The following is a 25,490-nucleotide window of genomic DNA, read 5'->3' as shown; positions in this document are numbered from 1 at the left end:
GTAGAAACAAAGCGGCTTGATACCCCTTTAACTGCCAGGGCTCACGCTACGGGAGCCTGACGAGGCCCGGCTCCCTTTGGCCGAGAAGGCGGCGAAAGGCCTTGTCAACCCAGCCAGGGCTCCGAGGCGTGCGAGCGGTGGGTGTCAAGCGACGCTCCCTCCGCAGTGTGAACCCGCTGCCTGGCTGTACCTGCGCCTGTGCCTGGCGGGAGTGCGGAGGAGCCTGCGCCGCCTCCTCCGGCCGCTGGGGGGCGCGCTGCCCAGGCGCTGCCTGCCCGCTCCGGCGATGGCGGCGGAGGCTTCCCCCCGCGGGCAGGGGCCGGACGGGCCGCGCCGCCATATTGGCTGTTGTCCTGTCTGAAAGCAGCAGCAGCGGCGGCGGCAGCGGCGGCGTCGTTGGGGAAGCGACAGCAGCGTCGGGCTCGGCAGCGGCAAGGAGCGCGCGGGCAGAGGCAGGGCTGACTCTGGGCATGACTCGCAGGCGGAACAAGGCGGTGGGCGCGGCGGGGCTGCGGAGGGAGCGGGCCGGGGGCTCGGCGGCAGCCCCCCCAGAGCCGCCCCCCGCCACCCCCGCCCCCGGGCCTGGGCCGGGTCTGGCGGAGGAGCCTCCTCAGGCGGCGGCAGTGGCGGCAGCGAGCGGCGCGGATCCAGGCAGAGCCTCACAGGTACGGAGACACAGAGAGAGAGAGACCCTAGAGAGATCCCCTCCCTCCCTCCCTCCCTCCCTTCCTCCCTCCCTTCCTTCCCGCCTCCTCACCCCACTCCCCCTCTTGGCCCCCCTTTGCGGCTGATCCGCCCTTCCCACAGGCCCCTTCCTCGCCTACCTGAATGCGGCTCCTGCAGCAGCAGCAGCACACGGCCTGCCTCCTTCCTCTCTTCCTTCCCTCCCTGCCTCCCAGCCAGTCACCTCAGGAGCCACCTTGAATCCCGCCTGTCTAGAGCCTGACCCGGCCTAGTCTGCTGCCGCCGCCGCCGCCTCCCCTCAGTTCTCCTCAAGCCACCTGCGCCCCGACACCCCAGCAGCTCCCAGGCCTACATCTCCATTCCCACCCATGCCCAGTGCAGCCTTCTTCCCCTCACCTCCTCCCCATATGCAGTCCTCATCCCACATCTCTAACACCAGCCTTTCCCTTCAAGCCACCTGCTCCTTTATATCCCAGCGGCTTCCAGGCCCACATCTCCCCTTCCGATTCACCCCTTCCCACATACAGCCCTCACCCCAAAGCAGCTCTTTCCCTTCAAGCCACCAGCGCCCCACATCTCTTAACACCAGGCACCCTAGCAGCCCCCAGGCCTACAACTCTACTCCCCACCCATGCCCAGTGCAGCCTTCATGCCCTCACCTCTTTCCCACATGTAGCACTTGCCCCACATCCCAAATTCCAGCCTTTCCCCTCAAGCCACCTGCTCCCCTCCATCCCAGCAGCCTCCAGGCCCACATCTCCACTTCCCATTCACTCCCTTCCCACATACAGCATTCACCCCAAACCAGCAATTTCCCTTCAAGCCACCTGTGGCCCCACACCCCAGCAGCCCCCAGGACTACATCCACTTCCCACCCATGCCCAGTGCAGCCTTCATCCTGTCACCTCCTTCCCACATGCAGCCCTCACCCCACATCTCTGACACCTTCCCATTCAAGCCACCTGCTCCTTTATATCCCAACAGCCTCCAGGCACACACCCTTACTTCCCATCCATGCCTAATTCAGCCTTCAACCCCTTTCCACATGTAGCCCTCACCCCATATCTCTAGCACCATCCTTTCCCTTCAAGCCACCTGCTCCTTTATATCCCAGCAGCCTCCAGGCACACATCCTTACTTCCCATCCATGCCCAGTGCAGCCTTCATCCCCTCACCTCCTTCCTACATGCAGCCCACACCCCACATCCCAAACTCCAGCCTTTCCCCTCAAGCCCCCTGCTTCCCTCCTTCTCAGCAGCACCCAGGCCTACATCCTCACTTTCCATTCACCCCTTCCCCAATAATAATAATAATAATAATAATAATAATAATAAATATAATAATAAACATTATTTATATCCCACCACCATCTTCTCGAAAGGACTCAGGGTGGCTTACAAAGGCACTCCAGGGTGCACATATAATACACAATAGGTAGAAATGGCATATAAGTATGAAACAAGTCACATAAAATTATAACAACAACCCCTGTCAACACATATAACATAAAATCAAAATAATTCCATACAGCCCTCACCCCAAACCAGCAATCTCCCTTCAAGCCACATGCGCCCCAACATCCCAGCAGCCCCCAGGACTACATCACTTCCTATCTATGTCCAGTGCAGCCTTCATTCTCTCACCTCCTTCCCACATGTAGCCCTCACCCCAAATCTCTAACACCAGGCTTCCCTTTCAAGCCACCTGCTCCCCTCCGTCCCAACAGCCTCTAGGCCCACATCCTTACTTCCCATCTATGCCCAATTCAGCCTTCATCCCATTCCCATTCCCACGTGCACCCTCACCCCACTTCTCTGGCACCAGCCTTTCCCTTCAAGCCACCTGCTCCTTTATATCCCAGCAGCTTCCAGGACCACCTCCCTACTTCCCATCCATGCCTAGTTCGGCCTTCATCCCCTTCTCACATACAGCCATCACTCCATATCCTTAAACCATGCATGCTGTGCTTAGATATCCCAATTATGTATGTATTTATTTACTATATGTATATACCCACTTTCTCATCCCTGGGGGGGGGGGGGCTATTTATTTATTTATCATGTCAGAAGCGAACCAAGGTACAGTTGTAATGTATTTAAAAACACAAATAGAGTTAAAACTTGACATTATAATAAATGTCCTCTGACCAGTAGCTGGCCATTCGAAGTGCCTCTATTGTTGCTATAAGAAGGGCTTCCATTGTGCATGTGGCAGGGCTCAAACTGCATTGTAGTAGGTGGTCTGTAGTTTGTTCTTCTCTACCCTCGCACATCGTGGACTCCACTTTGTGGCCCCATTTCTTAAGGTTGGCTCTGCATCTCGTGGTGCCAGAGCGCAGTCTGTTCAGCGCCTTCCAAGTTGCCCAATCTTCTGTGTGCCCAGGAGGGAGTCTCATTCGGTATTAGCCATGGCTTGATGTTCCGGGTTTTACTTTGCCACTTTTGGGTTTTTGCTTGCTGAGGTGTTCCTGCGAGCATCTCTGTAGATCTTAGAAAACTATTTCTTGATATGATTTCTTTTTGGGCGGGGGGGGGGGGGTGGCTCAATGCGGTTTACAACATATTAATGGCAGAAATTCAGTGCCAGCATACATATAATAGGAAAAAAATTCATAATAACTAAATACTAACGTATAGCTATAAATTAAAATCATTAAAACCATTAAACATATGCATATGCAACATTTAAACACTAAGACAAAGCATTAAAACATCCTAACAAATGTTAAAATATAAATATTAATATGCAATAGGCACCCCCCTTTTTTGCTACTTGAACAACTCTGGCATGTTTGCCCCATTTTATTTTCCTTTCCTTACAGAAGCAGCCTTCCATATGTTGTCCTCTTGCCACCAAATTCTGTAGCAAGTATTCTTTATTTGATAAAGATCCAGCCTCCTTTTGGTATATTCCCACCAAGCTAGGCCTTCTCTGTCTCTGTCTCAGCTAGGGTTCAGTACCAGTGGCCTAGCTTTCTCTTTCTGTATTGTGAGCACATCTGTGGCATAAGGCCTGGCCCTGGGACCATGCTGCATCTTGTCCTTCAGATTGTGCCTGGGCCTGTTCCATCCCTTCCCTGCAGCTGGATCTTTGTGCAGCCTGGACTTCTGCTGAAGAGTAAAGAGATCATTGCGTGGCTGCAGAGGATGGCATTCTTTCAGGAGAGAGGTTTCTTGAAGGATGACTATCTTAAAGGGGGAAGATGTGGTGCTAGAGAAATCTGGAGTGTATGTGTGTGACAACACTGATAAGTACTCCCCAGAAGGTCACTGTGCAAGTGATGTTGTGTCTTCCTAGGGAACTGAATTCCTCATCTGAATCTTGACACTGGAGTAAGACTGCAGAGCTATGCCAAGTTGTTGTGTGACAGTAGCTTGTCTTGTAAGCAGAATGCGGGTTGAGTCAAGGAAAAGGCTAGAAACAGTTGGGCCTCCCTCTGGAGAGGGAGCAGTGACTTCCTTGGCAGTGGGCAAACAGTCCTAATATCTGTACTGCTGCTCACCATGGGTGCCGAGTTGGTAAATCCCCAGGACAGCTTTGTGTTAACTAAGGATTGTGGAATTAGCCTTCTGAGAGCCCAGGCTGCTGTTGGCAGACAGCAGACCTAGAAGAGGCTCAGCCAGAGTTGTAGAAGTGGGGGCATGTGTACATAATGTGCCAGTAGGCAAGCCATTTTCAGCCTTAGGAGGAACCAGGCCACTGCTTCTTGTTTACACATGTTTTTTTAGTATGGCTAACAAGAACAGTTGGGTGCATATTCCAAGGGAAACAAAACACAGAGGCACTTTTATGCATGGAGAAGAGGCCGTTCACCTGAAGTGACATCTGTCTGGCCAACATAAAGAATCTTACACTGCTGTTTCCTGCAAGCAGGACACCTGGACCTGGGATGCAGGGAAATTTCCCAGCTCCCCACACCTCCTTGTCTTCACCAACTGCAGCATTGATCTATGAATGGTTGTGTAGGTGTGGCAGGATATATACTGCTCAAATTATAGATGAAAAGCTAGGGGGATCCATTCATGACCCGTGATGTGGCCTTCAGTTTTAGCCAAACTCTCTCCCCAGAGCAATGATGTGGAGTATCTGTAATAAAAAATGAGGAAGCGAGGCCCGCTTTGGTCCCCCTTCTAATTCAATCCATGCCCAAGAATGTCAACAAAACAAGCCATGTTTACGATACACATCATGATACATACATCAGGAAATAACACTTCTTTTGCTAGAGTGCAGTTGCCGGCTTGGAATAATCATTTGCCTTGCTGTTTAATCTTTGCCATGCAGCTTTCAGAGCACTAAAGACTGACAGCACAAACCTGTACATGTCTTCTGCTCAGAAACTAAGAGTTTCTTGCCACTTCTAGATGTGTGGGCATAGGTTTGCAATCTGAGATGCCTTGCTTTGGTGCTGCAGCCTAAGTTTTTAAGAGCCTTTAACACTGAAGTTCATACCAGATAAATCATTTAGAGCCTCAAAGCTTTAAAAGTCAGGATAGAAAAATCATTAGCCTGTCTCTTCTATAACAAGGATATCTCATGCTGTGCCCTTTCTCTAGTTTCTCTTACCATGTTAAACACTTAACTAAACTATGAGTTCTTGTCTTTTCTCATGAAAGTAGTTGTCCCACGGCTTCTCACAGTTCCTGTCTGGCAGAGAAGGTAGTAGAAAGCTTGACTCTAGTGCTCTCTTGCCCTTGGGAAATGCAGATATGGCACACTGAAATAAGGGGACAACTTTGTCAGCTTTGCAAGCACTCATCCCTATCATCTACTGTACTTGCTTGTGATGTTGCAAAGGGAGGAGGAACTCACTTGGCCAAGCTGATGTGTGTGTGAGAGACAAAGTGCCATAGTTTGACCACATTAAACTCCCCTCCTTGCATGTAATAAGTTGATACAAATATATGCATTTGATTTCTTTATTTTGTATTTCATATTTTTGTATTTCCTTGTTTGAAGCCAGAAACATCAATATACTAGCCTCACTCAGAATACAGTTACTTTTCATAGAATCATAGAATCATAGAATCATAGAATAGTAGAGTTGGAAGAGACCTCAAGGGCCATCTAGTCCAACCCCCCGCTAAGAAGCAGGAAATCGCATTCAAAGCACCCCCGACAGATGGCCATCCAGCCTCTGCTTAAAAGCCTCCAAAGAAGGAGCCTCCACCACGGCCCGGGGGAGAGAGTTCCACTGCCGAACAGCCCTCACAGTGAGGAAGTTCTTCCTGATGTTCAGGTGGAATCTCCTTTCCTGTAGTTTGAAGCCATTGTTCCGTGTCCTAGTCTGCAGGGCAGCAGAAAATAAGCTTGCTCCCTCCTCCCTATGACTTCCCCTCACATATTTGTACATGGCTATCATGTCTCCTCTCAGCCTTCTCTTCTGCAGGCTAAACATGCCCAGCTCTTTAAGCCTCTCCTCATAGGGCTTGTTCTCCAGACCCTTAATCATTTTAGTTGCCCTCCTCTGGACGCTTTCCAGCTTGTCAGCATCTCCCTTCATCTGCGGTGCCCAAAACTGGACACAGTATTCCAGGTGTGGTCTGACCAAGGCAGAATAGAGGGGGAGCATGACTTCCCTGGATCTAGACGTTATTCCCCTATTGATGCAGGCCAAAATCCCATTGGCTTTTTTAGCTGCCGCATCACATTGTAGGCTCATGTTTAACTTGTTGTCCACGAGGACTCCAAGATCTTTTTCGCACACACTGCTGTCAAGCCAGGCGTCCCCCATTCTGTATCTTTGATTTCCATTTTTTCTGCCGAAGTGAAGTATCTTGCATTTGTCCCTGTTGAACTTCATTTTGTTAGTTTCGGCCCATCTCTCTAGTCTGTCAAGATCGTTTTGAATTCTGCTCCTGTCTTCTGGAGTGTTAGCTATCCCTCCGAGTTTGGTGTCATCTGCAAACTTGATGATCGTGCCTTCTAACCCTTCGTCTAAGTCGTTAATAAAGATGTTGAACAGAACCGGGCCCAGGACGGAGCCCTGCGGCACTCCACTTGTCACTTCTTTCCATGATGAAGACGACACATTGGTGAGCACCCTTTGGGTTCGTTCGCTTAGCCAATTACAGATCCACCTAACCGTAGTTTTGTCTAGCCCACATTTTACTAGTTTGTTTGCCAGAAGTTCGTGGGGGACTTTGTCGAAGGCCTTACTGAAATCTAGATATGCTACATCCACGGCATTCCCTGTATCGACCCAACTCGTAACTCTATCGAAAAAAGAGATCAGATTAGTCTGGCATGACTTGTTTTTGGTAAATCCGTGTTGACTATTAGCAATGACCGCATTTGTTTCTAAGTGTTTGCAGACCACTTCCTTAATGATCTTTTCCAGAATCTTGCCTGGTATTGATGTGAGGCTGACCGGACGGTAATTGTTTGGGTCGTTCTTTTTTCCCTTCTTGAAGATAGGGACCACATTCGCCCTCCTCCAATCTGCTGGGACTTCTCCTGTTCTCCAAGAACTCTCGAAGATGATTGCCAGTGGTTCTGAAATAACTTCCGCTAGTTCCTTCAGTACTCTTGGGTGTAGCTGATCTGGCCCTGGGGACTTGAATTCGTTTAGAGTGGCCAGGTGTTCCTGGACAACTTGTTTCCCTATTTGGGGTTGGATTTCCCCCAATCCTTCGTCCATTCCATGTTGCTGAGGTTGAAGATGGCTTTCTTTTTGTGAGAAGACCGAGGCAAAGAAGGCATTAAGCAGTTCTGCCTTTTCCCTATCCCCTGTCACCATCATCCCATCTACTCCTTGCAGTGGCCCTATCGCCTCCTTTTTCTTCCTTTTTCTACCAACATAAGCAAAAAAACCTTTTTTGTTGTTTTTTATGTCCCTGGCAAGCCTGAGCTCATTTTGCGCTTTAGCCTTGCGAACCTTTTCCCTACAGGAGTTGGCTATACGTTTGAATTCTTCTTTGGTGATTTCTCCCCTTTTCCACTTCTTGTGCATGTCACTTTTGAGCTTTAGCTCAGTTAGAAGTTCTTTGGACATCCATTCTGGCTTTTAGGCACAAACAATATTTTACACCTAGTTTCATTTACACCAATTAAGTAATTCTTCATTTAATCAATGAATCTACCATAAGGGTCTCTAGGCAATAGAAGATAGCCAGCTACTTATGGAATTTAGGAGTGCTTTGTGAAAGTACAATGCAGTGATAATGCACACTAGCTAGTGAGATCTTAGGCCATCTCCTCTTCCTCCCTGTGTCAGGTGGACAGCTAATATATAGTTAATAATGTACAGACATACACCATATCAGATACATGCACTTTCCCCCTCTCCTTAGTACTCTGGCAAGCATCAGAGTGGAAGGTAATCATTATCATATACACACCAATACAGGATAGAGCTTCTGCGATTTTAAAGCTTATACAACAAGCTGAAGTTTCAGTTGTGTCTTCTGCCACTATCACAGTAATAGTAGCAATACTTACTAAACATATCCCTTCCCTGCTACTTTTAAAGGCATATGCACCTTCAGTTATTCTAACAATACTACATTACAATGAGGCAAATTTTTCTTGTGTACCCATTTCTAACTAATTAAGAATTGTAATGGCAAAGCTGGCCTTCACAGCGCTTGTTAGTGAGCTGTATGGAGGATAACTTACAATAGTCTAATTACAGTAATTAAAAAGAAAGTGATTCCTCCAAGCAGAAGAGACAGCACAGGGCTACCATTATACAGTTTTTGGAAGGAAAAAAGATGGCTCGTAGTAGTAATCCCTGGATTTCACGAGGCGGATTTTGACTTGCCTTACAGCTTAAGAGAGGGAAGGCATATTGAAAGACTTGTTCATGACTTCAGGTTTCTTAACACTGTAACCAGATTTTTCATCATTAAGATCTTCCCTAGTTTTTGGTGTGATTCTTTGTAGTTGCAGCTGTCAGATGTAGAGTCTGATATGTCCTACATGGAGAAAGGATGCCACTGTAATGCAAATAGTATGTAAGCCTTTTGTTGGTATGCTGTCTTATCACTGATAGCTTTTATTTGAAGCGGACTAACTGTGCTCACCTCCATTTTTGTGTTGTTCTTCTGCATTGTTTATTTAACTCCAACTTTCATTTCTTCTAGGACCACATCTGATCCATTTTAGGGTAACCCAACAGCTTTTGACAACAGTAATGGACAGAGCTGGTTGACAGGCTTCTTACTTTTTAATTGAAGTACCAATTTTTGCTACTCAGGGCCCTGATCCAGAGGTGCATTAACAAGAGTTATTTTTGTATGTTTCTTTTCAGCAGCTGTCACACTAAGTCAGTCTTGCAGTTGGCAACTGCCTCTGAGTGACTGTCCAAAGGGCCAACTGTGTGCCAGCAACAGGACATGGCAAGAGACCACCATAAAGCCATACTTAGCATAGAGCCACTTTTGGCAGATTGACTTTCTTTTTGCTCTTTATCATAGGAAACCCAGGGACAATAATACCAGGAGAGAGAATACACCCCATTTGTGCTTTGAACCAAGTCTCCATATTAACTTCAATTTCAGAGAGTTGAATTGTAAATGCTATATGTGGGACTCTTCCCCTTACTGGTAGCAAGAGAGGCTAGCACCCTTATTTGCTCTTTCTTCAAGACTCAATTGCCCTTCTACCTGAGTAGTGGAAGGCACTGACAGGACAGGCAGTGAGAGACTGTAATAATCATCTCTATATAATCAGCTACTCATCTGGCTTAAAGGTAACTATCATGTCTGAAAAAAGAGTATTTTGATATAAGTGGATGATCTTGGCAAGGATATCCAGGGATCAGATACCTCAGGTTGCAGGGTGTGTATATCATTATGATTCCTTGACTACTTGTCTAGGCTACAAGGAGGTGGCACAGTGTTGACTTCAGGGCACCTAAGAAGCAGTTGTTGACTGACATAAGTAGCAATCCTTACTTCTACTTGGCTCAACTCAGTCCAGATAATTTCATACAGCTTTAGCCTACAGAAAGATATTAAGAAGTGATACTTCACCTAAAGCAGGTGATGTGTGACAGAGGAAGTAGACAACATCATGTCTGATCTTCCTTCTTATGTAGCAGAGAAGGCATGTGGTTCATTCACTCAGCCCAATAGACATGTCTTTGAGAGCACATTTTCACCTCCTCAGAGCTCAACACTCTTTATTCATAGAAAACAGTGTTGGAAGGGATTTCAGGCGAAGCCAGATTTCAAGATTAAAATCAGTCCTCAGTATCTGCTGGGACTTAGTTCCAGGATCCTCCTTAGATACCAAAATCCATAGATGTTATTGTCAGTGGAGTAGATTTGTGTGTGTGTGTGTCAGGAGTGACTTGAGAAACTGGAAGTTGCTTCTGGTATGTGAGAATTGGCCGTCTGCAAGGACATTGCCCAGGGGACGCCCCGATGTTTTACCATCCTGTGGGAGGCTTCTCTTTTCCCATCCACATGGGAAACTGGAGCTGACAAACGGGAGCTCACCCCACTCCTCGGATTCGAACCTCTGACTTTTTGGTCAGCGGACCTGCCGGCACAAGGGTTTAACCCATTGCGCCACTGGTGGCTCCAGCGGAGTAGCAAAATGGTGTCTTTTTGGATTAAAAAAAATACTTTCAAGCTATGGATGGTGGAATATGTGGGTACAGAGTTAGTCCAGATAACTTCATATAACTTTATCAAACCTTCTTTTTTTAAAAAAATTATTCAGGTTTTACATATATATGATAAAATAAACATGGCAAAGCCAAAAGAAAAAAGAAAAAGGGTAAAAAGGTAAAAATAAAATAAAATAATAAAGTTCTGCACTTTCGGTTTTCATCATCATGTTTGTCTTTATCTTTTTTCTTTCCAGTTCTTGTTTTGTTATTACTACTATGAGCTTCTCTTCTTCTTTCTTCTCATTTTCGGACAATGCTTTTATTAATTAATTAATTTATTCTTCACCGTAGTACTCCTTCACCGGACTCCAGTCTGTTTCTTTCTTCCAAGCTCCTTGGTGTTTTGTCAATAACTCTGTCAATTTGTCCATATTCCTTATTTCTAAAACTTTGACTAACCATTGTTGAGTTGATGGTATCTCCTTTATTCCCCAATTCTTGGCGTATACAATTCTCACTGCTGTTGTTAGGTACTTTAAAAGATTTTCTTTATTCTCTGGTTTAGTATCTGTGATTCCTAATAAGTAAATTTCTGGTTTCATTTGTATCTTTGTGTCTATTTGTATCTTTGTGTCTATTTGTAAATTTCTGGTTTCATTTGTATCTTTGTTTTTTGATATTTTGTGAATATATTTTCAATTATTTATTTATTTTGCTTTTTTACACATCTACCACGTATGGTAGAATGTGCCTTCTTGTGTTTCACACTTCCAACACTTGGTTTGCACATTTTTATAACATTTTCCTAATTTTTGGGGAATGATGTAGCACTGGTACATCATTTTATACCAATTTTCCTTTAGGTCATAGGCATAGGTATATTTTAATTTCCTATTCCAGATATCTTCCCATTCTCCAAATTGAATTTGGCATCCAATATTTGAGGCCCATTTATTCATACATTCTTTGACCTATTCGGTTTCAGTACTCCATTCTAGTAATTTCTTAATATAGTTTGGTAATTAATTTCTTGTCTGTCAACATTACTTTGTCCCAAAATGTCTATTTATCTGTGAATCCTATTATTTTGTCTTTATTGTAATGTTTTTTTAGTTGTCTGTACTGAAACCAAGAAATGTTTTGGTAGATTTATTAATTTCTTCCTGAGTTTTCAGTACATAGCCCTTCTCTTGTTTCTTCAAAATCTCATTATACATGGCCATTTCCCCCATCCTAGTAATCTTCTTTGTGAAGCTTCTAGGGGTGAAATCCACATTGGGGTTTTTGAACAAAATCTTTTTATATTTTTTTCCATACTTTTATCAGGGCTGATCTAATGAAGTGGTTGCCAAAGTTTATTTTCAGTTTTTGTTTTCCCATACCATAGGTGCCATCCTAATCTTATCAAATCCCTCCAGTGTCAACATTTTCTCCTTTCGTAATATCATTCAGTCCTTAATCCATATCAATGAACAAGCTTCATAATATAGTTTTAAGTCTAGCGTTGAAAGGCTTTACTAAACTTTCTAAATTTGCTGTTGGGAGGGAGTCAAAAGGAAGAGATTAATTCCAGTATCCACTTGCAAGTATCAGCAGCTGTAGTACCAAAATGTGTTTCAAAACCCAAACAAGTCTAACCTTTTTAGGGCCCGGGCTGTGGCGCAGGCGGGAGAGCAAGCCAGCTGCAATTAACTGCAATGAATCACTCTGACCAGGAGGTCATGAGTTCGAGGCCCGCTCGGAGCCTATGTTTGTTTGTCTTCGTTCTATGTTAAACGGCATTGAATGTTTGCCTATATGTGTAATGTGATCCGCCCTGAGTCCCCTTCGGGGTAAGAAGGGCGGAATATAAATGCTGTAAATAAATAAATAAATAAATAAATTTCTAGATAAATTTCCATATTGGAGATGAAAAACCTGCAGCATCCCTTTCATTACTATTAAGCAGCATTTTCTGTTTCATCAAATAATTGTATGGTTTTTAGGCTTTTGCTCCTACATTACACCTGCCCACATCTGGGGGCCTTTAAACATCAGTTGCTCACTTGTGAAGATCAGAGGCTGGAGTAAATATGTCTTAAAATAGTTTCAGATATAACACATCTGTCATGTAATGGTTTCAAGCTGCTCTTCCCCAAAATGAGCTTTTATAAGATGTTCCTTCACCCACTCATGAATAGTCCCTGTTTAGAGGGAGTGCAAACTTGCCACTCTCGAAAGTATGATAATTTGGGTTTAATGGTAGCACTACAGAAGAGATCTATAGGACATGTGATCCTTTTTTCACATTTCTTGAGGTATGTATTCTTCCCTCAAATATTTGTTAAAGGATTATGGAATCATTTTAAAAACTCTACTGCCATTGCAAAACTTTAAAAAGTTTACTTTTGGGAACTGTACATTACAGAATCCCCTAACCAGCATGGATATGGCAACCTGGACTGTGGAATTTGAGAAGATGGTCCAAAAAAGTAACTTTTCCAAGCCTGCTCCTTTGTTGATAAACCTTGTTATGTATTATGTTCAAGTAAAGCCAATAAACCTATCTGTCCTAGTAGAAAGCCATTCACCAGATGCCAGTTCTTTAAAGACACCAGCATTTGACTTTATACAATTGCTATTTTTGTCAACTGTTATGACCCAAATAGTATGGAAAAATAGGTTTTGGTTTTTAATATATTTGTTAGTCTGTCCTGAGTTTTATAATTAGAACTTTCAAAAATGCTTGCAGACTTAAGACTTAAGAACCAGTGTATAAAATGAATAAAATGAAAGAGCCAAATTGCCTGTCTGATTACGTCTTCCACTAAATTTTGTTTGCTATAGTAATCTGTCACTGTTCTGTTTAGGTTTCCTAGGCAAGCTAAAATGGGGTTAGGTTAGCTGCCTTTCAATGGTAAATTTACATAAATGTGCATGTTATCAGAACTACAACACAGCTGCTTTTTAAGGACTTTATGTATAAAGAAACTTTCTATTTCCTTCTGTTTTGGTTAACACAGTAACACCAATATAGCTTTAAAAAACCAAACCCGTTTTTCCGTCACAACCCAACCAATGACATTTTTTCTTATGCTAATTTTCTGAGAGGTTTGGCTGACAGGATCTGCAAATTCAGAAATCATAGCCCAGCTTAGATTAATATCCTTCTATGATGGAGTTTGCTACCAGCTTCTCACCTTTCTCACCCCTCACTAAAAACATCTTTGTTTTTTAATGTGTTGAAATGAATCTCCTGGAGAATAGCACTGCATCCATAGGAATTGTTTTTAAAGAGTGCAAGAGGCTACATACAGGTGAAGATAATCAAAATTAATTCCATCTGCAAGAGATGGGAAGTTATGCTGGAGTCTTGGGGAAAGGTGAAATATAAATAAAGTGGTTGATAGCTTGAGATGAGGAAGCTTCTACTTCTCAGCTAAAGTAGCTGGCTTTTCTAACAAGGCTGTAACTTCTTTCAGAGAAACCTAGTCTTTCACCAGGGAAGAATGCACACAATCATATGCTAGCTAGGGCTGCTGAATTATAGCCAGATAATTGTTATTATCTGTAATTGAGTAAAGGAGGAAATATACTTGGTTTTAACAGCTATAGAAAAACATAGCTCAAAGCAGTAAAAATCAAAAGTTGCTTGTTATTCACTCTTATCCTTGCTCCCCACATATTTGAGAGAGCTTTTCTAGAGACTTACTTGTTTAGTATGTATCTTGGTTGTTGTCAAGAAAAACAGCATAAACTAGCCAGAAGATGCTACAGATACTGTGAATTTAGGCCTATGTATATTTCTATCAGTTTCTGGTTAATGAAGCCCAATAATTAATTTTAAAGAACTCCTTCCCCACACACAAAACTATGTATAGTCAGCCCTATGTATCCACGTATTCAGCCATCCACAGCTTGAAAATATTCCAGAAGAAAAAAAAATCCCAAAATCACTTCTTGATTTTGCCCATTTATATAAAGGACACCATTTTACTATACCACTGTATATGATGGGGTTCGAGATCCATGAACTTTGGTATCTTTTGAGGTAGGGGCAGTTCTGGATCCAAACCCCAATGGATACCATGGGCCCACTTTATATATTTTGTTGTGTGCCTTCCAGTCATATGCATATAAACTAAATGTGTTCAAAAATAGAAGAGAAACATTATGTATCTTTACTCCATTTTTTTCCTTTAATTTTGTCCTAAAAATGTGGGTGTCTGCCTTATACTGCATCTGTTGATCTACTAATCATATCTAGCAATTCTGATCCCTGTTGGATGAAGGACTAGGGAGGCATGGATTTGAAATTGTAATAATAGTGAGGGTCTTGGCTTTCATGTGGTGCACTTTTTGAATGAAAATGTTATGGAAGGTGTTTCTATTAAATACTTTCTGCTATTGAAGATAACACTAATGCTTCTAGTTTTGTAAGGTTTTTCTTTCTGAAATATAATTTGCTGTTCGTTTTAGAGCTGTGAAGGAGACGCTTGGAATTGATTCAATGTATAGCTCAACAGGAATTGTTCTCTTTTTGAATAGCCTTTTCTCCATATGTTGTTTGGACAAATCACTTAATAGTCTCAGCCTGGTCTTCTGGCAGTAGACCTGTCTTGTTGTTATGGGTTGGTAATACTTTCTTAGAAACCACTGTCTTGGGAGATATGTTGTTCTCTGTCAGAAGTATATTCTTGAAACTTTAATGTTATGTGATGCTGAGAGGTAGAATCTCTTACAGTTGAGACATCCTTGGTAAAAGACGTTATATATAATCTCTGTCATAGGGTGGGCCGATTTGATGTTAATTACAAACTTTAGGATAACTTTATTGAATGTGTATGAAATTCTAAAGGTTAGTATTAGAGCAGTGGTTCCCAAAAATCTGGTCCTCCAGGTGTTTTGGGTGTCAACTCCCAGCAGCCTCAGCCACTTTAGCCAATGGTTGGAGACCCTGGGAGCTGAAGCCCAACAAATTTGGAGGACTAAATTTGGGAATCATTACGTTAAAAGATTGAGAACTGGGAACAAGCTTCATTGAGTTCATTGAGACTTTCTTCTATGTGGACATATATTTCATTAAGCGGCACATGAGGTTGGTGGGCTATGAGAGATTTGTGGACTGAAAAGCCAACATAATTGATTCTTGGATTGTTTTGCTGGGTTCTAAATTGATGATTACTCTGGATACTCAAGTACATCGTTCTAGCTGCTCTGCCCACAATAATACCTATCATCAGATTGAAATAACATGCTGTGAGACTATATAGTTCAGGTTCTGTATATGTCTTGAGAGGGACTAAGGCAGGGCTGGCCCTAGGTAATTTTCAAGTGTAAGTGAACAGAATTTTGACACCCCCCCCCAAAAAAAAACCAATAACTGAAAAATAAAAGCGTTGGATAAGCGAAAATGTTGGATAATAAGTAGAGATTAAGGAAAAGCCTATTAAACATCACATTACATTATGATTTTACAAATTAAGCACCAAAACATCATGTTTTACAACAAATCGACAGAAAAAGCAGTTCAATACATGGTAATGTTATGTAGGAATTACTATATTTACGAATTTAGCACCAATCATTGCAATGTATTGAAAACACTGACCACAAATACATTGGCTATTATTATTAACAAATTGACTGCAAATAAAGATAGAATTGCATAAAATAAACTTGCAGTAAGAATATTGTCGGAAGTTAAATCTGTAAAAACTTCAGTCCTTGCTGCCTAAAGAAATAACTATGGATCCAGGCGGGAGGCCGACTGTGTTGGATAATCCAGAACGTTGGATAAGTGAAGATTGGATAAGCGAGACCCTACTGTACTAACTATGGCTGACTCTGCTTTGCTTCCAAAATCAGATGGGAGTTGGTACTTTTAGGGTACTTAGGTCCTAAGATGTATATATCACCTTCAGTTACCAAGAGTAAAATAAATACAAATTAAAACTTTAGAAAACAAGAGTCAATACAAAGAAACACTGTTGGGGGGGAATTAACATTTTGAGAAAGCAGTGTATTTGTTGGATTGCTGTAGTTCTTTCTTTCTCCCACCCTGGACCTTCCGCAGATATATAAACCCCACTTGACTAGTTTTCAACCTCTGAAGATGCCTGCCATAGATACGGGTGAAACTTCAGGAAAGAATGCTTTTGGGACATGGGCCATACGTTCTGGAAAACTCACAGCAACACAGTGATCCCAGTCTGATACCACTTTAACTGCCATGGCCCAATGCTCAATTGAATCCTGGGAGTTGTAGTTTGCTGAGACATTAGCATTTTTTGGCAGAGAAGACGAAAGATCTTGCAAAGCTACAGCTCCATGATTCCATAGCATTGAGTCGTTAAAGTGGTATCAAACTGTATTAAACCTACAGTACAGAGGCATCCAGAGACTAGGGACCATTTTGTGAAGGTGATGATGGCATGATTCACAACGTCAAGTATATATTGGGGTATATATTGGACCACAACTCCCACCATCCAAAATAGACAGTGCTGATGGATGATGGGATGCACAGTTCAGGAAACATCTGGAGAGCCCCAAGTTCTCTCCATCCTTGACTCTGTAATAAAGTAAAGGTGTGGATAGGAACCAGTGTCACGTAGGGCCCTGGACTACGATTCTGGAGAACAGAGTTTGAATCCTGTTCAGCCACATACTCTCAGCATCAGAAAAAACACATAATAAGATCACCATAAGTTGGAAACTATTTGAAGGAAAGCAGCAACAAGAGCCCAAATGCAAAAAAAGAATAGGACTTCTACACCTTTGATAATAAATGAAGAGGGAAACTCATATAAACAAGCTACATCTCTTGAATTCTATTATGTACCTGTTAAAGGGACAGGAGCTTCCTGAACCTCACCTGATGAAGTTTTCGATGTACTTGGTTTTATATATACAGTAGAGTCTCACTTATCCAAGACTCGCTTACCCAAGGTTCTGGATTATCCAATGCATTTTTGTAGTCAATGTTTTCAATATATCGTGATATTTTGGTGTTAAATTCATAAATACAGTAATTACAACATAACATTACTGCATACTGAATTACTTTTTCTGTCAAATTTGTTGTATAACATGATGTTTTGGTGCTTAATTTGTAAAATCATAACCTAATTTGATGTTTAATAGGCTTTTCCTTAATCTCTCCTTATTTTCCAAGATATTTGCTTATCCAAGGTTCTGCTGGCCCGTTTAGCTTGGATAAGTGACACTCTACTGTATTTTATTTTGAGTGTGTTTTATCAGAGTTGTTGTTTTCTATGGTGTTTTTTATTTTATTTTATTTCTTTTTTATTTTTTAGTCTTCATTGTATTTAATTTTGTTTATTAAGTTACTGTTACCTTGTTTATATTGTCTAATGTGCCTTGCCTTAATGTAAACTGTTTGTATGGGTTTCTGTTAGTATAGAATGGTTGCCATATAGTTGGAAACTGCCCAGAGACCCTTTGGGGCAATGAGGCGGTCTATAAATAAAGTTTATTATTATTATTATTATTATTATTACTACTACTACTACTATTATTCATGTTCTTTGATCTTGTTATAACTTTCTCTTTACATAATGCTGGGATTAATGCAGCTTGACACCACTTGAACTGCTGCAGCTCAAGGCTGTGGAATCCCAGGGTGTTGTAGTTTTAGCATCAAGAATATCGTTCATAGGTTTAATCGGAATGTCTTTTCCTGTGGATTGAAACCATAAAATGCAGTCTGACACTTAACTGCCATGGTTCTAGGCTATGGAATCATGGGATTCATGGTTCGGTGAGGCACCAGTCTAGAGAAGGCTAAAAGACCTTGTAAAACTACAACTCCCAGGAACACAAAACATTGAGCCATGGCAGTTAAACCTGTGTTGGGATGCATTATATATACAGTGTAGAGGCCTGGGCAAACTCTGGCCCTCCAGATGTTAGAAATTGTGGGAGTCCAAAACACCTGGAGGGCCAGAGATGCCACCTTCCCTTTCCTGCTACAGCACATGAAAGGCACTGCAGACTGATTCAGGCAGAGAAGTCAGCCATAGCAGAGCACCTGATGAACCAACCTGGACACAGAATATTATTGGAGAACATAGAAATGCTGGACTACTCTGACTACCATCATGTCAGGCTACACAGAGAAGCCACTGAAACCTACAAGAAGCACATGGACAATTGCAACAGATTGGAGGAAACCATCAAAATGAACACAATCTGGCCCACAGTATTTAAAAAACCCTCTAAAATCAGGACAGTAAATAAAGAACAACACTCTGAAAATAGGGGAAATCCAGACAGGAAACAATCAGGGCCAGTTAACACCTCCCAACCAAGGATGCCCCCAGGGAGGAAGCAACCAGGCTTTGAAGCTACAAGGCCATTACATGCTAATCAAGGTGGCCAATGGCAAAATCCACACCTGTCTCCAGCAGACAAGAGTTCTTCCTTTCTCCACCCTGGACATTATTCCACAGATATGTAAACCTGACTTACCTCGATTCCAACAGACCTCATAACCTCTGAGGATGCCTGCCATAGGTGTGGGTTAACCGTCAGGAGAGAAAGCTTCTGGAACATGGTCAGGCAGCCCGGAGACCTGGCCTCGAGGGGGCATCCTTGGTTGGGAGGAAGGGCAGGCCACAGCCACGGAGGCAGGCCAGGCCGCAGCCACGGAGATGGCGGGGACAAAGCAGCGGAAGGAGAGGAAGGCCACGCCTGGGCGGAGGGCGTTGCGGGTGGAGGACCAGGAGGGAGGCCCAGGCATGGCCTTCCTCTCCTTCCGCTGCTTTGTCCCCGCCGTATCCTCCTATTCCGTCTCCTCCTCCTCTCGGCGGCAGTGACTTCCGCGACCTCGCCACCCGCTCCCACCTCCGGGCTCCGAGAATCGCGAGGCCGCAGGGCGCTTCCACCTCCTTCTCCCACCAGTGGACACCATCCTTCGCAGCTGCCACCGCCCGCCATTGGGGCCTCTGCCGGCCCAGGAGGAGGGGGAGGGGGTTGGATGGTGGAAATGAGAGAGAGGCGCCCCGGGGACACAGTTAAAGGGGCAAGGCTCAAAGAGGGCGGGGGAGCCAGGGAGGGGGAGGGAGGCAGGTGCTGCGCCCTTCCAGGCTCCACCGACTCATGATGCCTCCCGCACTTGCATAATTTGCGTATGCCTTGAGCCGCTCCTGGTCTTAGGAGCCATCTATATGTACACATGGCGGCTGAATAGCATCTATATTACACACCAGCACCAAACCTATTTTTGTGCTGCCGGACCATCCCCCTTACTTATCTCCTGTTGTACTGGTAACCACTGGACATGAAATCAGCAAAGATTGTTGCTCGGTGCCTGTAGTGATGGCATCTGGAACAAAATGGTGGGGGGGGGAGGGGAGAAGGTATCGCTTCTTCCTGTTTTCCCTTTTTTCGGATCACTTCATTGCTCTAGCTAGTGTCACTACATGTGCCAAATGACAGCCACCATAAATTTTGTGCCTGCTAGCCTATAGACCTAGAACGACAGGTAAAAGATAAGTGTCATCCCCTATCTCCAGGCTGCCTAAGTCCAGGAAAAGCAGATGACCCATCTTTTTAAACTGCCACAAAGTGTTGGTGAGCTTCAGAGCATAATGTCCCATAATTTTTTTAACATCAGACAAGACCACATTAAGATGAATGGCCCACATACATCGTGTGAACACCACAGGGTCTATTCATTCCCCCCCCCCCCCAAATTCACTTGGTCCATCTAGATCAAACATGTCAAATGCAAGGGCCATGGACTGAACCCTGCCCCCCACATCCTTTTATGTAGTCTGCGAGGCTTTCAATGCCAGGGCAACATACCATGTTTCCCCAAAAATAACGACAGTGTCTTATATTAATTTTTGCTCCCAAAGATGCGCTAGGTCTTATTTTCAGAGGATGTCTTATTTTTCCATGAAGAAGAATTCACATTTATTGTTAAACAAAAATGAACATGTATATACTGTACAGTAGCTGTTATCACAAACCAGCATAACCAGACAAACTGTGAATCCTATCGAGAATTTCTTATTACTACCATTATTTCCATGTACGTTTACCAATCTTACATGCTCAAGTGTTTTGTTTGGCAGGCATGCTTCCAAACAAAAACTTTGCTAGCTCTTACTTTCAAGGGAGGCCTTATATTTAGCAATTCAGCAAAACCTCTACTAAGTCTTATTTTCAGGGGATGTCTTATTTTTGGGGAATCAGGGTAGTTAGATTTATACAATCTTATAAATGACCTTTGAAGGCAACCATAAGGCTGATGTGGCCCTCGGTGAAAATGGGTTTGATACTCCTGCCCTAGATGGCCAGGGTTAGAAAGTCTAGTTAGTAAAGAAGATGTCTTTCTCATTTTTTCCTCAGTGGAAGCAAATCACGTGTTTACACACTCTCCACGGGACATGAGTTCCCCCACTTCATGAAATGGAATGGTTCAAAAATAAATTGTAACTAATGGCTTGCTACCTGACAGCAGTGATCATAACAGCCTAGAGTAGAAGCAAATTCATTACTTAGAAAACTTCTAATACTGCCAAATATTGGAACCAAGGAGTAGTTCTTTTTCTAGGAAAGGTGATGGTTTCTTATAGGATGATTATATAACAGAATAAAAAAAGAGAACTGAACACAGTTGCTTAGCACTCAGTATATGACCAAAAAAGCTTTTGTTAATGATTCATATCCACAAAACTGAGGCACCAGTAATAGCAAGATAAATTCCATATATTTCTTGGGTTACAGCTCTGTGACAACTTTTTAAAAGTTTTAAATTCTTGAACTGTTCCATCTAAGTTTTCACAGGGGATGATTGCTTATGTTTGAAATGATGTTCTTTTTATTATTTTTTCATAGTAATTGTGTCCTTTGATACCAAAAATAGATTTGGTACTGTCCCATTCTTTTTATCAGCATTGATGTAGGGTGCCTGAGACTGCAAGAAAGTACATACAAACATTTTTATGGCTGAAGGAGTTTTGAATCTGGGGTTGTTTACAAAGGTGCAGAACAAGACTGATCAAGCTACTCTGAAAGATCCTTTACTGTAGAGAAGTTAAGACAAAACCCTATTCTTCTGCCCAGAGAATGCACAGTAGGAACACTGGGCCAGATAGATTAGCCTTGCCCTTCCTTACAGCTGTGGTGTGGTGGACACACCCCATTGTCTGTGCATTTGATGTCCAAGGAGCATCCCTACATGTGCATTGGCAGATGCATCCCATAGTCTATTAAGCAAGATGTGTGGTAGCCTTATTGATTCAGGATGAACCATGAAGGCATTTTCAATGAGTTCAGCACTTCCACAGGTGAAGGAACTCATGGATACTGAATATGAACTTGCCTTCTTTTTTGATATTTGAGCTGTCTTTATATAAGCATCCCAACTTTTAGTACAGTCAGCCCTCCACATTCACTGGGGTTAGGGTTTACTGCACTAAACCCCTCTCACAAATGAAAATGAAAACCCACAAATATATATTCTTTATTTTTAATCTGTGGGAAACATTTCTGGGGATTTCTAGGTTCTTCAATGTGACTTCATGGTGAACGTCCATCAGAATCACGTTTCGAGATTCCAATAGAGATATTCTCCCAAGGAATTTTTAGGTCCTTCAGTAAGATTCTATGATCAGCTTTGAGTTGGGAGGTGACTATAGGGTTGTGTTGGAGCACCTAGGAATTCCTAGAGAGAACATTCTAAACAAATCCAGGAATAATCAAATTTGCAAATGTGAAGGGCCAACTGTACATATATACTTTTCTTTAGGATACATCTTGGAGTAGGAAGCATTTCTTGTCTCTGCTGAACCTCACCATGGGGAGTGTTAATTGGCTGATCTCTATCGTATCATCATCATCACCCCTTCCACTCAATCTTCATATAGGTCATTGTTCTTTAAAGATTACTTCAGTGTTTGTCAAATAGGGTTCTGAATGGAGATGTATGTGAGAAAACATTTGTACTGTGCTTTATTTTTTTTAAAAAAAAAATGCCTGCCTGAAACATGGGGGGTGGGTGAGAGATAGAGAGGGATCAGAAGCAAGATGGAGCATTAAATTAGAACCGGATTCATGTGTCTATCAAAGGCGTTGGGAAAACAAAGAAGCTCCGCTTGAGGAAAAGAGCAGCAAGCGTTGATTTTGAGGTATGGCCACATGCAGCCTGAGTTCTCCATATCTGAGAGAAACATTCTATCCCACTGCTTCTCACTAGGCATCTACCACTTCTACTAGAAGGCTTAAGAGTTAGTATTTTCTAAAGGCAATAAATTTTGACATAGGGTGCATTTGTCATATGGGAATGTTTTCAATTAAGTGACTTCCCACAAGGCAACAGAACTGGGAACAGCTCTGTAGGATAATTGTTCTCTGTCTTAGCCATTGATATCCCAATCAGCTTGAAGAAATGAAAAACAAAGAGTACTTTAGCTGAAGAGTATGGTGAAATCAGACCCAAGGAGGTTACAGCATCCATTCCCACCACCTTTTATGGGTTAAATAAATGTGATGTGCAAGACCGCACAGGATTTTCATATTCTTTAAGAGAGTAAGATGCTCATTAAAATGAATGAGAGGAATAATATACTATAGAGGTTCGGTATCAGCAGTCAGGGGCAAAAGGGCACAGTTGCACTCAGTTGTCTATAAATCAGTAAACCAGTGCAGTGAGAGGTAGAGGGCACTATATTTCCAACTCAATTGTTATTTCGTGGCAAGTTCACGTTAACTTAGGCAACCCAATGAACTAGAAACCTCCAAATCATCCTATCATTAATCAACCCTGATCAGTTCTTATAGACTCAAGACTATGGCTTCCTTGATTGATTGAATCAATCTAATGTAATCCTCATTTCCTATTGCCTCCTGCTTTACTAAGCAGTATCATCTTTTACTGTGAGTCATATTGTCTCATGATATGTCCAAAATACAATAGCCCCAATTTAGTCATTTTGGCTTCTAGTGAGAGAGGAGTTTGATTTTCTCTCGGACACATTATTTATGATTTTGGTAGTCCATGATGTCCATAGAATATACTTTCAGCATCCCAGTTAGAGGTACTCAAAACGTGTGTGTGTGTGTGAGAGAGAGAGAGAGAGAGAGAGAGAGAGAGACAGAGAAGAACATTTGTTTCTCTAGGAAGGCTCATCTTCTGTTTACATAACCATAACTATTGATATAATTGATGCCTCTAAAAACAAAGGTTTATTTAAAAAGTAGATAATACTTAACATGACACAAACCAAGTAATTTGACCCCTGATAAAATAAGTTGAGATTTATGTTGACAGATTTAAGGGGAGAATGCTGAACTCGCTCGCATGTTGGATTTTCATTAAAATGGCTAAGAACATAACCTTTCAAGAAAACCCTTCAATGTGTTGTCAAAGGCTTTCATAGCTGGAATCACTGGGTTGCTGTGAGTTTTCCAGGCTGTATGGCCATGTTCCTGAAGCATTCTCTCCTGATGATTCAGCCACATCTATGGCAGGCAGCCTCAGAGGTTGTGAGGTCACAACCACTGAGGATGCCTGCCATAGATATGGGTGAATGCTCCTGGAACATGGTCATACAGCCCAAAAAACTCACAGCAACCCAGAATCCTTCAATATTTTGGTGTTTCGGAGATGTCAAAAGGAGAAAATCAAATACATTTTAGGTAAGTGCAAAGGAGAGTTGCAAGTATGGGACACCTGTCTTCAGTGCAAAAAAGAAACTCAAATCCAGCAATTCTTTATGTGAAAATTGTTTAGCATGTTTCCATTCTAAGGTAGATTCTCCATGCTAGGTGTCCTGATAAGACAAATTGATTACACAATTTATGGAATGTTCAGACTTTATCATAATGAAAGAATATTGAAAAGCCACTTGTCTTAGCTATTGACTCAGGGGATAAATATAGGCTCCTCTTCCCCCACCCCTTCTGCTGATGTGCTTTCAGTTTTTTCCCTTGATAGGCTGTGTCTGCTTTACTGGATGTGGTCTGACATTGCCAGCCCATGCCCCATATGGGGCTTTCCCTTTGCGTCCTGAGGCCAGCCATTCCTGCTCCCTGAGCACACCTGTTCCTGCAGTGATTGTGAGAAGAGGAGGCTGGTTTCCCTTCTGTCTCCTTCCAACACACTCTTTGCCCTTGTGCTTTTGTCTCACCTTGCGTCTGAGGAGAAACCATCTGCTTTGCAGCAGCAGCTATATGCGCCGCCCATTGTCCAGGGTTTCCAGTTGGTGGGGAGACAAAGCGACCCTGCCTTAACTTTGTCATGCTTGTCATCATCTCTAAGCAGCGCTGAGGCCGATTCCTTGCCTGGCTTCCGCCTCCGAGGCAGACAGGAAGCTAAGGGCCATGCCTTGTTGTGAGGGAAGAAAAAAAGGAGCAGCAAGAAATCTCTGCCTTACATGTGTCAGCTGTCCCACTGTCTTCAGGCCCACAAAACATTCAGCAAGGGACAGGCTTGCCTGCTTTCTGAGCCCACAGGATGTGGAGACAGTGCTAGGAAGATCAAGTGGAGAAAGCAGCACAGTGGGCCATAGCAGAGCTTGGAAAGTTACTTTTCAAAAGAAAGACTATAATGGCATGTGAAAGCCATCCATAACTGAGCAGTGGGAAGATGTTACTTTGGGACCCAAAACACCATCCTTCCTATCAAGTGCTCACTTATAGATAGCTTCCTTATAGACATTTTGATTTGGATTTTTCCCCATTGTTTCATCTTGCTTTAAATTTTATATCTTGTGGATTTTAATGGTGTCTTTTTAATTGTTATAAGTCACTTAGATATGGATAAAAATAATTATTATTATTGGCATGTCAATATTATTTAACATATTATTACTTGAGTTGTTGTTCAATATATCACTGTATTTTTTTCTTAAGAGTAACTTTCAGACTTCTAGATTCAGGGAGCAATTGAATCCAAGAATGAGAAAGTTGCTTATGTTTACGCTAGACAGCTATAAAAAGTGCACTAAATATGTTCATGTTGAAAAAGGAGATGTTTATGTAAACTTATTGTGGTTTGTGCTATAAAATTCACTGGAAAGAAGGTGACCCCTTCATTTTTTTTACACCTGGGAAAGAAGGAAGCAGTTCCTTGCAAATTGGAAATCCCTCTTTCTTACCCACTCACCCAAATGCAAAGGAATGACAGATTGAAAAAGAAATGCATGCATAGGAAGAATACAGGAAATAAAAACTTTCATTTATAAATTATAAACAAGAAGGAAGCTTTCACCCTATCTCTTTGTTTCTATTTACC

At 42.7% G+C, this 25,490-nt stretch overlaps 1 protein-coding gene across 2 annotated transcripts in view; it reads left to right on the top strand.

The window, feature by feature from the left end:
* Positions 1 to 470: 470 nt before the first annotated feature.
* fam193b (family with sequence similarity 193 member B) overlaps positions 471 to 25,490 on the top strand; it is a 44,614-nt gene continuing 19,594 nt past the window's right edge. For both annotated transcript variants that reach the window (XM_062970177.1, XM_062970176.1), the window contains exon 1: positions 471 to 665. In XM_062970177.1, the coding sequence (XP_062826247.1) occupies positions 471 to 665 (195 nt within the window). The remainder of the gene's footprint in view (positions 666 to 25,490) is intronic.

Source organism: Anolis carolinensis, chromosome 2 (assembly GCF_035594765.1).
Source record: "Anolis carolinensis isolate JA03-04 chromosome 2, rAnoCar3.1.pri, whole genome shotgun sequence".
Classification (NCBI taxonomy): Eukaryota; Metazoa; Chordata; class Lepidosauria; order Squamata; family Dactyloidae; genus Anolis; species Anolis carolinensis.
Note: the sequence above shows the minus strand (reverse complement) of the source record. Positions and strands in the feature narration are given on the sequence as shown.